This window comes from Salvelinus sp. IW2-2015, linkage group LG27 (genome assembly GCF_002910315.2).
Source record: "Salvelinus sp. IW2-2015 linkage group LG27, ASM291031v2, whole genome shotgun sequence".
In the NCBI taxonomy this organism is placed as follows: Eukaryota; Metazoa; Chordata; class Actinopteri; order Salmoniformes; family Salmonidae; genus Salvelinus; species Salvelinus sp. IW2-2015.
Window position 1 is genome coordinate 8,110,402 of NC_036867.1, and position 13,968 is coordinate 8,124,369.

A 13,968-nucleotide genomic window follows, 5' to 3' on the forward strand; every position below is an offset into this window, starting at 1 on the left:
GTGGAGCATACCATGTACGTGTTATATGTAAATAACTTACTGTATGTATTAAAGCAGTGAATGAGGTTTTTATTAGCTTAGGAAGAAACAATCAAATACTTGGAAGTAAGGACTCCATAAAATTGGAAATTTCTCCTGATTGTAAATGACGTACCTCTGAAAGTGGAACTTATATGCATGTATTTGAGTTGTAGAGATGACCCAATTTTGGCAATCTATAACATACTGCTGCACAGAAAATATTTTGATGTACAGTTTGATGTAATCCCGTGTCTCGATCTTCTTAATGGAAATGTGAGAGAAAGTGTTTGACTATCACATACTATGCCAAAAAATGTATTCTCCTACTGCGGGCTTTAACTCCTCTCCTACATTTAAAATGTGGATTGACTTTCTTCCTTGTGAAAAGCTCACCTATGACCTCTAAAGAAAGCCCAGGTTCAATGGTCTCCATTCTAAACTGGACAGATGAATGGGGTGACTAAGGAAGTGTATGTATACATGTAAGGTGCTGTGAAACTAATTTGCTGGTTGTCTCCGCTAAAACTGGAAATATTTAATGCAATTACTCAGTGTGCTGCTGTAAAAAAAAAAAATTGGATTGTCTGCCATATCAGTGACTGTGGATTGTGTTATGTTTGTTTTATTTTTTTTCAAAACATTTTTTCCCCCATTTTTTAAACAATCTATCCAATAGGCCCTTATGTTACAAAATATGGGCGATAGACAATGAGTTAATGTAATTCAACAATACACTTGAATTTGAGCAAGAGTGAATTCAGTATGGATAAATGTTTAAACCATGTTTGATTGTTCTTAAATGATTTTTTTTTTTTTTTTTTTTTTTTAAATACACTGCTCAAAAAATAAAGGGAACACTAAAAACACATCCAAGATCTGAATGAATGAAATATTCTTATTAAATACTTTTTTCTTAACATAGTTGAATGTGCTGACAACAAAATCACACAAAAATTATCAATGGAAATCAAATTTATCAACCCATGGAGGTCTGGATTTGGAGTCACACTCAAAATTAAAGTGGAAAACCACACTACAGGCTGATCCAACTTTGATGTAATGTCCTTAAAACAAGTCAAAATGAGGCTCAGTAGTGTGTGTGTGGCCTCACGTGCCTGTATGACCTCCCTACAACGCTGGGCATGCTCCTGATGAGGTGGCGGATGGTCCTCCTGAGGGCTCCTCCCAGACCTGGACTAAAGCATCCGCCAACTCCTGGACAGTCTGTGGTGTGGCGTTGGTGGATGGAGCGAGACAGATTCCCAGATGTGCTCAATTGGATTCAGGTCTGGGGAATGGGCGGGCCAGTCCATAGCATCAATGCCTTCCTCTTGCAGGAACTGCTGACACATCCAGCCACATGAGGTCTAGAATTGTCTTGCATTGGAGGAACCCAGGGCCAACCGCACCAGCATATGGTCTCAAAGGGGTCTGAGGTTCTCATCTCGGTACCTAATGGCAGTCAGGCTACCTCTGGCGAGCACATGGAGGGCTGTGCGGCCCCCCAAAGAAATGCCACCCCACACCATGACTGACCCACCGCCAAACCGGTCATGCTGGAGGATGTTGCAGGCAGCAGAACGTTCTCCACGGCGTCTCCAGACTCTGTCACATGTGCTCAGTGTGAACCTGCTTTCATCTGTGAAGAGCACAGGACGCCAGTGGCGAATTTGCCAATCTTGGTGTTCTCTGGAAAATGTCTCCTCCTTGCACAAAGGCGGAGGTAGCGGTCCTGCTGCTAGGTTGTTGCCCTCCTCGCTCCTCCACGTCTCCTGATGTACTGGCCTGTATCCTGGTAGCGCTTCCATGCTCTGGACACTACGATGACAGACACAGCAAACCTTCTTGCCACAGCTCGCATTGATGTGCCATCCTGGATGAGCTGCACTACCTGAGCCACTTGTGTGGGTTGTAGACTCCGTCTCATGCTACCACTAGGTAAGCACCGAAAGCACGCCAGCATTCAAAAGTGACCAAAACATCAGCAGGAAGCATAGAACTGAGAAGTGGTCTGTGGTACCCCAGCAGAACCACTCCTTTATTGGGGGTGTCTTGCTAATTGCCTATAATTTCCACCTGTTGTCTATTCCATTTGCACAACAGCATGTGAAATGTATTGTCAATCAGTGTTGCTTCCTAAGTGGACAGTTTGATTTCACAGAAGTGTGATTGACTTGGAGTTACATTGTATTGTTTAAGTGTTCCCTTTATTTTTTTGAGCAGTGTATAAATCCCTTGTCCAGAAAGTGTGGCTTAACCAGTCACCATTGATGCCCAATAAGGAAAACGTATCTGCCCTGTGAACTCAAAATGGGGGGAATTTGCATATTCAAATGTTTTGGAGCATCATCTTGAAATGCACACAGGACTGAATATCAAACAAGGCCTAATGATAATATAAGAATATAAGAAAAAAAAAACATTGGGTAAAATTCTCCTTTATAATACACATGGTTTGAGCACCTACAATCACAAAACAATCCTGAAAAGCTATTCCAAGTAAATTGTCCCATTTAGCCTAAATCATCATTCTTCATCCTGCTTTGTGGTTTTAGGATTCCATTCGTGATCCTATCTTCTGAAAGCTGCAGGCAAAGAACAATGTTGATTAACTAACAATGCATAATCACTGCACTCCAAGTTATTGTAAAATGGTCTAACATTGAGAATCAATTGAATACAAAATTTAACAAAATAAATCACTGATGGCCTGACAATGAGTACTGTTAAATGCAATACACACAATTTGATTGTCAGATTAGTAGTAGTTCAATTAACGTTTACATGCTTTGCAAGAAAAACGAGTTCCCTAATAATCCTGTTTACATGGACAGGTCTGAAATCAGGCTACTGATCATCAAGGACATCAACCACCCGAGCCACGGCTTGTACACCCCCATATCATCCAGAGGGCGAGGTCAGTACAGGTGCAGCAAAGCTGTGACTGAGAGACTGAAAAACAGCCATCACTAGCCGGCCTCCACCCAGTACCCTGCCCTGAACTTAGTCACTGTCACTAGCCGGCTACCACCTGGTTACTCAACTCTACACCTTCGAGACTGTTCCCCTATGTACATAGACATGGAACACTGGCCACTTTAACTTCTCTAGGGTAGGGGGCAGCATTCGGAATTTTGGATGAAAAGCATGCCCAAATTAAACTGCCTGCTTCTCGGGCCCAGAAAATATGATATGCATATAACTGGTAGATTTGGATAGAAAACACTCTAAAGTTTCCAACTGTTAAAATAGTGTCTGTGAGTATAACAGAACTGATTTGGCAGGCGAAAACCGGAGAAAAATCCATTCAGGAAGTAGTTTTTTTGTTGGTTTTGTAGTTTTCTATTCAATGCCATTACAGTATCCATTGACTTAGGACTCAAATTGCAGTTCCTATGCCTTCCACTAGATGTCAACAGTCTTTAGAAATTGTTTCAGGCTTGTATTCTAAAAAATGAGGACGTAAGATCAGTCTGAATGAGTGGACCCTAAAGTGTCACAGAGCTTTTCATGCGCGCGACCGAGAGAGTGCCTTTCTTGTTTACCTTTCATATTGACGACGTTATTGTCCGGTTGAAATATTATCGATTATTTAGGCTAAAAACAACCTGAGGATTAAATATAAAACATCCTTTGACATGTTTCTATGAACTTTACGGATACAATTTGGATTTTTTTGTCTGCCTGTTTTGACTGCATTTGAGCCTGTGGATTACTGAAGAAAACATGAACAAAACGGAGGTTTTGGGATATAAAGAGACTTTATCGAACAAAAGGAACATTTATTGAGTAAATTAATGTCTGCTGAGTGCAACCATATGAAGATCAATAAGGGATTAATTTTATCTCTATTTTTGACTTGTGTAACTCTTCTACTTGGCTGGTTACTGTTTGTAATGATCTGTCTGCTGGGCTATGTTCTCAAATAATCGTAAGGTATGCTTTCGCCGTAAAGCATTTTTAAAAATCTGACACCGTGGTTGGATTCACAAGAAGTTAATCTTTAAACCTATGTAAAATATGTTTTGTTTTCTKAATTTTTATAATGAGTATTTCTGTATTTGAATTTGGCGCCCAGCAGTTTCACTGGCTGTTGAAGAGGTGGGACGCTAACGTCTCACGTACCCAAGAGAGGTTAATAGTGTTTACATACTGTTTTACTCATTTCATATGTATATACTGTATACTAGTCCATGCCACTGACATTGCTTGTCCTAATATTTATATATTGCATTCTTTTACGTTTAGATTGTTGTGAATTTTTAGATACTACTGCGCTGTTGGAGCTCGGAACACAAGCATTTCACTACACCCGCAATATCTGCTAAATATGTGTATGCAACCAATAAAAAATGTTCTAATTTTTATTTGATGGCACTCTGATAAATGCATAAAATAGCCAACCAAAATAAACGTTCTACCACAGCGTCCATGTTATTTTTGGAAAGCATATTTGAATCGGAGTTTGGACATATAACGTTTGTATGTGAAAACTACTTCTAAAACACATGCATTCAATTGTTCCAAACACTTCACTCGGCTAAAGAGGGAAGCTCGCTCAGCTAGTGCTAGCACATGCGCAGATCAAATACACCGCTGGAGCGCCGATTAAGGTGTTTACGTGTCTTAATAATTCGAAAGATTGTTTTAATCGGTGTATGCTTACTTCGTTTTTGACCGTACGCATATTAAGTTAAGCAGAGTAAGGTGTTTACATGACTATTGCATAATCTGCCTACTGCCATAATCAGATTAATATTGAATTATTACTGTGCATGTAAACATATTCAATGATGTCAACAAAACTCAGGCTCACCTTTTCTTTTAGTTTTCTTCTTCATTAGTTTCTTCTTCTTCTTCTTGGGCCCCGGGTTATCCGTGTCCTGAAGGGAGGGACAGAGAATGTTTATATCAACACTATCATATATTAATATCATAACTCAGCAGTGGAGAATAAATCTGAAGTGTGCCCATTATTCCTGGGACCACCTGTATCTAAAATATTATGCAAGCATGACTAAATCGCGTTGGATAAAAGCATCTGCGAAATGGCATATATATCTTTTATGATCAATCACTGCATGTCAGCAAGGAGTGTGACCTGTAGAAGACTGGTGTGTGTCACATAATGTGTCCAACTCACCTGTCCCTCTCCGCCCGTCAGGGCTGTGATGTCACTGAACCGTGTGATGCCGCTCAGCTGACCAGACATGCCCAGCATTCCTCTCTTCTTAGCACTTCTCTCATTTCGGGGCACTTGCAGACGCACCATCATCGACTCCTCAAAGTTTTTCCTAAAGGAAGAAAATAAATACATGAAGGGACTCCCTCCAAATGAGAGGGCTCAAACTACTGTTGTACTACACAGTTAAATGAGTCACAAATCAATAATCTAATTGATGATTGTGTGATCAATGTGTCTGATGATGACAGCACGGACCTGTGCAGCTGCTCTCGGCTCTGTCTATCCGTCTGGAAGTCCCTGTGCTCGCGGATCTCCTCGGGAGCGTCGCTGTACTGCTGCCGGAGTTCCTGGATCACAGAGCTGCGGAGGGCGGCACGCCTCTGCTTGTCCGCCAGCTCCTTCTTTTTGTCTGCATCGGTCAGGTCTCCCTCTGTTGATCAAGTAAAGAGGTCTTATATATCACAGCCATGGTTTTGTAACATCATCCATCACAGAAATAAGACAGCTTTGGGTGCATTTTTAATGGGGGGGGATGTGTACATACGATTTAACAGAGAGAAAAGAAGAAAAAATATATATATTTGACATTACCATAGTGCATTGGGGCAATCTTGGGGGGAACATATTTCTTGCCACTAGATGGCACTTTTTTCTCAGCGCCTTTAGCCTTCTCTCCATCTTCATCCCCTGAGTCTTCTGATTCACTTAGCTATTGAATTTTTTAAAAAAATTAAAAAGACATTCATAAGCTGTTGTGCAAACCAGATTTCATTCTGTGATAGGGAACAAAGAACACTATGAATAATAATAATATAATTAAGCAATAAGGCCAGAGGGGATGTGGTATATGGCCAACATACCATAGCTAAGGGCTGCTCTTATGCACAAAGCAGAGTGCCTGGATACAGCACTTAGCAGTGGTATATTGGCCATATACCACAAACCCCCAAGGTACCTTATTGCCATTATGAACTGGTTACCAACGTAATTAGAAGAGTAACAATACATATTTTGTCAAACCTGTGGYATATGGTCTGATATACCACGGCTGTCAGCCAATCAGCATTCAGGGCTCGAACCACCTAGTTTATTATGTCTGATATACCACAACTTTCAGCCAATCAGCATCCAGGAGTCAAACTACCCGGTTTATAATTGTATTCATCTAACATAGATTGAGGGATGCCAAGAGATGAGAAGTGCTTACTTTGCTAACAAGGTTATCCGGATTGGGACGGAACTGCAATGGGTCATTTTCCCCTACAAAATTAAAAATTAACAATACAATCAAGGAATGTATATCACATGCATTCTGATTAGTACATACATTTTTCATAACAATTAAAGACTTGCTTCCTTTACTCAATATCAAATCTCACCTAAGCTCCCAGTCACTGCTGTGCGCACCAATTTATCAATCTGATATCTCAGTTTCTGGTCCAGAGGGCGCATCTTCTCCAGAACCTAGTAGAGCAACACAATAGTTAGAATATAGCAACTGAGGTCCAAGATGGAATTCTTGAGCCCAAACAAGACCAAGAAGACTATGCAAGAAGTCAACAGAAATTTGAATTTGGGATGATGAAAATGGGAGAGGTTGCACATGTACAGCCCCACACACTGAGTGGTACAACATGTAGTGACCAGCAATGAAGGGCATCTTACTGTTCTGACGGTGACCAGTCTGTGAAGGGCGCCACTGTCTTTCACACTACCACCCTCTGATTTAAGACTGATCAGGTGAGTGACATCTTGCAGGTAAAACAGCAGCAGCTGATATCTAAGGTCAAGGAAAGACAAACCCTACAAGAGAGTGGGAAATGTACATTTGCATAAATCATTTGAGCGAGACAATGCTGCGTGTTTGAGTCCATGCCAATGTGAACTCTCAACGACSATATGTGTGAATCCTATTATAGTACTTACCTTGGATGTTTGGAATTTTCCAYCTTGGACCCTCTTTAACAAATCTCGAACCTGCCCTGTAACTGATGCCACCTAGGGTTGAATGTGTACAGACAGACCTTAAACATCCGAGTGACTGGTAATAGATCTCAGTAACTAGTAATAGATATGACTGATAAACAACACTACCGTAGCTATGTCACATCATTAGCAAGGAAGCTACAGAAGACAAACAGCTGGCTGAATTCTAACTACTGATCGTACACCAGATAATGTGATATAAGCAAAGATTTTTGGTATCAATTACTGGACGTTACAGGTTTGCCTATACAAAACGTTGTCATAGATTTTTCAACTGAATCTTCTAAAATGTCTGTGTCCAGTTGCAGGTGGTTTTAAAATTTAAAAAAATGTTTGCTCCATGAAGTAATCCAACGTGTATGCAGACATCTTGTCAATTTTAAATCTCTCATTGATCGAGACAGGGGTGTCATCATGACATGCAGCACTTTGGGGTGGACCCACCTGCCTCAATCAATGAGAGAAGATTTGAAATAGACAAGATGGCGGTGTACACATTGTTGGATTATTTCTTGAAGCAAAATTACCATTTTAATAATGGAGCCTTTTCGAAATTTAAAAGAACCACCTGCAACTGGTCACAGACATTTTAGACGTTCAGTATAGGTCGTTTGGCATAGGCAAACCTGTAACGTTAACGCTCAGTAATAGATGCCACAAATCTTTGGTTATATCTCATTATCTGGTGTCAAATCTGTAGCTARCTTTATTCTGAACCTAACCTGTTCAGTAAGACTGTTCAACAGCCGCACAGCATTGGGTCCATCACTGTCAATCAAATCCTGAAAGAAAATAGCAAATCAAAATATTACAATAAGTACTGCTTTCAAAGTTGGTAAGCCCAGGCAAACACTGTCCCATAGTTAATTAGTACAGCTAACGTTAGCTAGCTACCGGATTTAGCTAACGTTACTAGCTAAGCTAATTAGTTAGCTATGTAACTAGCTATGGCGCGCCCTGTGTGAAGTGGCTGGATAATTGCGGTCTTTTCAATCATGAGATATGGCTGTAATAATCTTGAAACGTTTAAAGAAATATCCAAAATCTTGACATAAAACGAAAAACATAAAGCCCAACTCACGTTTTCGCTATAAGAAGCCGCCATTTTGATTGAAAGTTGCATGTACGGAAAACGCTAAGGAACAGTGGAATCGCAAGAAAGAGTTTCGTAATTCGTATCACGTTGACTACATATCCAAAGAATTATGGAAAATGCACTTAAGCAAAATGCCCACGGTGAATAAAACATAAACAACTAACACAACATAATAACCTCATATTTTGGGTTATGGACGAGTGCAGCCCCATGTACAGTGCCTTCGGGAATTATTCAGACCCCTTGACTTTTTCCACATTTTGTTACATTACAGCATCATTCTAAAATTGATTAAATTGTTTTTACCGCTCATCAATCTACACACGTTACACCATAATGACAAAGCAAAAACAGGTTTTAMATTTTTGTGGGGCTAATTTATTAAAAATAAAAAACTGATTTCACCTTTACATAAATAAGTATTCAGACCTTTTACTCTGTACTTTGTTGAAGCACMTTTGACAGCAATTACAGCATCAAGTCTCGGGGTAAAAACCTGTTTCCGCTTTGTCATTATGGGGTATCGTGTGTGGATTGCTRAGGATTGTTAACGTAACAAAATTTGGAAAAAATCAGGGGGTCTGAATATTTTTTGAAGGCACTGTATATAGAGTCATTGAACACTGGTCACTTTAACAATGTGACATACTGTTTTACCCACTTTATATGTATATACTGTATTGTAGTCATGGCTCATCCTATACAACTATATCTAGACTCTGATATTGCTCTTCTGATATTTCAAATATTTGTAAACTTTTTGGATTATGTGTGTATTGTTAATGTGTTGCTAGATATTGCTGCACTATTGGAGCTAGAAACATAAGCATTTCGCTGCACCTGCAATAACATGTGAGCAAGACCTTTAAACAGGTCAACACTCACAAAGCCGCGAGGCCAGATGGATTACCAGGACGTGTACTCAAAGCATGTGCGGACCAACTGGCAAGTGTCTTCACTGACATTTTCAACCTCTCCCTGACTGAGTCTGTAAGACCTACATGTTTCAAGCAGACCACCATAGTCCCTGTGCCCAAGGAAGTGAAGGTAACCTGCCTAAATGATTACCACCCCGTAGCACTCATGTCAGTAGCCATGAAGTGCTTTGAAAGGCTGGTCATGGCTCACTTCAACAGAATCCTCCCGGATACCCTAGACTCACTCCAATTCGCATACCGCCCCAACAGATCCACAGATGACACAATCTTAATCGCACTCCACACTGCCCTTTCCCACCTGGACAAAAGGAACACCTATGTGAGAATGCTGTTMATTAACTACATCTCAGCGTTCAACACYATAGTGCCCACGAAGCTCATCACTAAGCTAAGGACTCTGGAACTAAACACCTCCCTCTGCAACTGGATCCTGGACTTCCTGACGGGCCGCACCCAGGTGGGAAGGGTAGGCAACAACACGTCTACCACGCTGATCCTCAACACTGGGGCCCCTCAGGGGTGTGTACTTAGTCCCCTCCTGTACTCCCTGTTCACCCATGACTGCGTGGCCAAACACGACTCCAACACCATCATTAAGTTTGCTGACGACACAACAGTGGTAGGCCTGATAACCGACAACGATGAGACAGCCTATAGGGAGGTCAAASAACTGGCAGTGTGGTGCYAGGACAACAACCTCTCCCTCAATGTGAGCAAGACAAAGGAACTGATCATGGACTACAGGAAAAGGCGAGCCGAACAGGCCCCCATTAACATCAACGGGGCTGTRGTGGAGTGGGTTGAGAGTTTCAAGTTCCTTGGTGTCCACATCACCAACGATCTATCATGGTTCAAACACATCAAGACAGTCGCGAAGAGGGCACTACAAAACCTTTTCACCCTCAGGAGACTGAAAAGATTTGGAATGGGTCCCCAGATCCTCAAAAAGTTCTACAGCTGCACCATCGAGAGCATCCTGACCGGTTGCATCACTGCCTGGTATGGCAACTGCTCGGCATCTGACCGTAAGCCGCTACAGAGGGTAGTGCGTACGGCCCAGTACATCACTGGGGCCAAGCTTCCTGCAATCCAGAACCTATATAATAGGCGGTGTCAGAGGAAAGCCCATAAAATTGTCAAAGACTCCAGTCACCCAAGACATAGACTGTTTTCTCTGCTACCGCACGGCAAGCGGTACCAGAGCGCCAAGTCTAGGACCAGAAGGTTCCTTAACAGCTTCTACCCCCAAGCCATAAGACTGTTGAACAACTAATCAAATGGCCACCGTACTTACACTGACCCCCCCCCCTCCATTTGTTTTCTACTCTGCTGCTACTCGCTGTTTACTATCTATGCATAGTCAGTTCACCCCTACCTACGTGTACAAATTACTTCTAAYCTGTACCCCCTGCACACTGACTAGGTACCGGTACCCCCTGTATATAGCCTCGTTATTGTTGTTGTTATTGTGTTACTTTTCATTATTTTTTACTTTAGTTTATTTGGTAAATATTTTCTTAACTCTTCTTGAACTGCACTGTTGGTTAAGGGCTTGTAAGTAAGCATTTCACAGTAAGGTCTACACTTGTCGTATTCGGCGCATTTGACAAATAAAGTTTGATTTGATATATGTGTACACGACCAATAAACTTTGATTTGGTAAGGGTATAATGTATACTTATACACTGAGTGTACAAACATTAAGAACACCTTCCTAATATTGAGTTACACCCCCTTTTGCCCTCAGAACAGCCTCAATTCATCGGGGCRTGGACTCTACAAGGTGTCCAATGCGTTCGACAGGGATGCTGGCCCATGATGACTCCAATGCTTCCCACAGTCGTGTCAATTAGGCTGGATGCCCTTTGGGTGGTGGACCATTCTTGATACACACAGGAAACTGTTGAGTGTGAAAAACCCAGCAGCATTGCAGTTCTTGACAGTCATACCGGTGCGCCTGGCACTTGCTACCATACCCCATTCAAAAGCATTTAAATATTTTGTCTTGCCCATTCACCCTCCGAATGGTACATACAAAATGAATTTCTCAATTTTTTGTATCAAAGCTTATCAAATTGTATCAAAGCTTAAAAATCATTCTTTAACCGGTCTCCTCYCCTTCATCTACACTGATTTAAAGTGGATTTAACAAGTGCCATCAACAAGGGTTCATAGCTTTCACCTGGTCAGTCTATGTCATGGAAAGAGCAGGGTTCCTAATGTTTTGAACATTCATTGTGCATAATACATACTGTATATCCACAGAAATACAGATACAGTACCTTCATAAAGTATGCATACCCCTTGACTTATTACACATTTTGTTGTGTTACAGCCTGAATTTAAAAAACATTTTCACCCATCTACACACAATACCCCATAATGACAAAGTGAAAACATGTTTTTAGAAATTGTTGCAATTTTAAGACCAATGATGTTGTAGGCGATGTACTTCTATAGATAAGACAGTTGAGATGTACTAAGTTCATGCGGCATTTATAGGTTATATTCTTAAATAATTAATGGTTATATATTACTGACCATAGAACAGGATTACATTTTTTTCCTGATTGCTGAGGCACTATCTTTGAAACTATTGGCTATTTTTGCAAAACTCTACACACTAACCACAAAACCTTACACCAAACCAGCAAATCATTATACATCTCTTGCAAAGCAAACAATTTTTGCAAAACTCTTCAAACTCTTTTAAAAATGTTTGTTTTTGCGTCAATACAGTACACACAAACCATAATTTGAATAAGCACACGAAGCACCAACTACGCACTGATAGTATCAATTAAAAACACTTGTGGCTTTTGTTTTTTCTGTGTGCAGGGCATAGCAGTTTGCAATAAAGTTGTGTCATACATGTAGTAAACACACATACACACAGGTATCCAAATGTGTAAAGTATGAATGTGTATTCCCGAATATAACACACTATCAATACAAATAAGGGGAACATGTGTTTTTGTTTTTTCTCAAAATGTTCCAACACTCCTCAAACAACAAAAGCGCAGTAGAAGAAAACAATGCCTGGAGTGCCCTATCCAGGCATGAACCCTGATCGATGTCTCCACAARCCTCATCCATTGCCTGTAGAAGGGGTATGCGTTGGTGGTGCTGGCGAACATACACGTTCCGACGCCATGCAGAGAATAATTATTCAATAGGATTCAAGAACGGAGAGTATGGGAGGAGTTTGAGCGCAATGAAAAGTGGGTGACATGTGAACCAATTGCGTACCACAGCAGCCCGGTGGAAACAAACATAGTCCCAGATGATAAGGTACCTGGGCTGCTCTGGCCCCTGGTCATTAGGGATTAGTCTGTTGTGGAGGGTGTCCAGAAATTTGATCATGTGTGCAGTGTTGTATGGGCCTAGGATTGCATGATGGTGAAGGACGCCATTTGACTAATAGCCAAATTGTTATGTTGCCACCACGCTGTCCCGGAGCGTTGATGATGGCACGTGTCCGATGATATTTCTGCCACGGCCCCTTGTTTTTGCAAGGTTGTAACCTGCCTTGTCCACATATATTAGCTCATGATGCACTGCATCTGCTTCTAGCTCCATGACTCTCTTAGAGGGACAAGACAAAACAATGTAGCACAGTAGGAAAAGACAGGGATCAGTCAATATGATGTAGCACCATACACTTCCAGATCCAGTACCAATGATAGGATAGTATAGCTTACCTGCACATATTCATATCTCAGTTGTTTTACACGGTCTGAGTTTCTTTTGAAAGGGCCTCTGTACAGCCGCTTCATCCTAATTCTATTGTGTTTCAGTAGACGAGACAGTGCAGAGAGACTCACTTTGTTGACGTTTTGGAATATGGTGTTATCTGCCATTATGTGGTCCTGCAGTTCTCTGAGTCTGATGCAGCTATTTGCAATGACCATATTTACAATGTGGGTCTCCTGCTCTGGGGTGAACAGGCGACCTCTTCCACCAGATGCTGATTTTCTTGCAGTTCTGTAAAAACATTTGAATGGTTTTAGTGATAGATCCTTCTCATTATGAAGGTACAGTACATATTACTGTACCAGTAAGACTACAACACTTACAGTTACTTACTGTTTCTCATTTTGAAATATCTGGATGATACCTGCAACAGTATAGTGGCTCAGATTTGGTTGAACCCGTTGCCCAGTCTCCCTCATGCTCATCCCATGGTTGACAACATGGTCAACCACAGTCGCTCTGATTTCATCAGTTATTGTGTTCCTGACTCCCCTTCATCTTCCTCTTCCCCGTCCTCTCCTTCTCCTCCCCCTCTTACTTCTTCACCTCCTCGTCCTTCTCTAGTTCTCACCCCTCTTACTCTCTGTCCAATATTGGCCTCCATTGTTGTCCAAACCAAATGTTTACCTGTGGCGTATTTATAGTGCTCAAGCTCCGATTTGTAAGTGACCTCATTATCTAAAAGTGTTTTCACATCTGTCAATGGGGAAAAGCAATTGGTGAAATAGTGTATCAATATAGAGAACTATGTTTACAGTTTTGCTAGAAGTGTGTTTTTAAATTGCAATATGAGTGTTTAAATGTAAATGTAAAAATACTAATGTCAGGATGTGATCCTAAAAAAGGAGAAGTAAATTAAAGGCAAGAAACAAAGGCCATAAGAAAAAACAACCCATGGGTGATGAGAGAGAGAGAGAGAGAGAGAGAGAGAGAGAGAGAGAGAGAGAGAGAGAGAGAGAGAGAGAGAGAGAGAGAGAGAGAGAGAGAGA

General features: G+C 41.2%; 1 protein-coding gene across 1 annotated transcript; it reads right to left on the reverse strand.

Moving 5' to 3' along the window:
• Nucleotides 1-2,443: 2,443 nt before the first annotated feature.
• Nucleotides 2,444-8,359, reverse strand: ngdn (neuroguidin, EIF4E binding protein). Its single transcript, XM_023973406.2, has 11 exons — nucleotides 8,274-8,359; nucleotides 7,915-7,974; nucleotides 7,133-7,204; nucleotides 6,872-7,009; nucleotides 6,586-6,670; nucleotides 6,414-6,466; nucleotides 5,798-5,915; nucleotides 5,462-5,636; nucleotides 5,165-5,315; nucleotides 4,838-4,904; nucleotides 2,444-2,606 (listed from the first exon to the last, which is right to left on the reverse strand). The coding sequence occupies exons 1-11, from the start codon at nucleotides 8,313-8,315 to the stop codon at nucleotides 2,593-2,595; spliced, it is 975 nt and encodes a 324-aa protein (XP_023829174.1). The 5' UTR covers nucleotides 8,316-8,359; the 3' UTR covers nucleotides 2,444-2,592.
• Nucleotides 8,360-13,968: the final 5,609 nt, after the last annotated feature.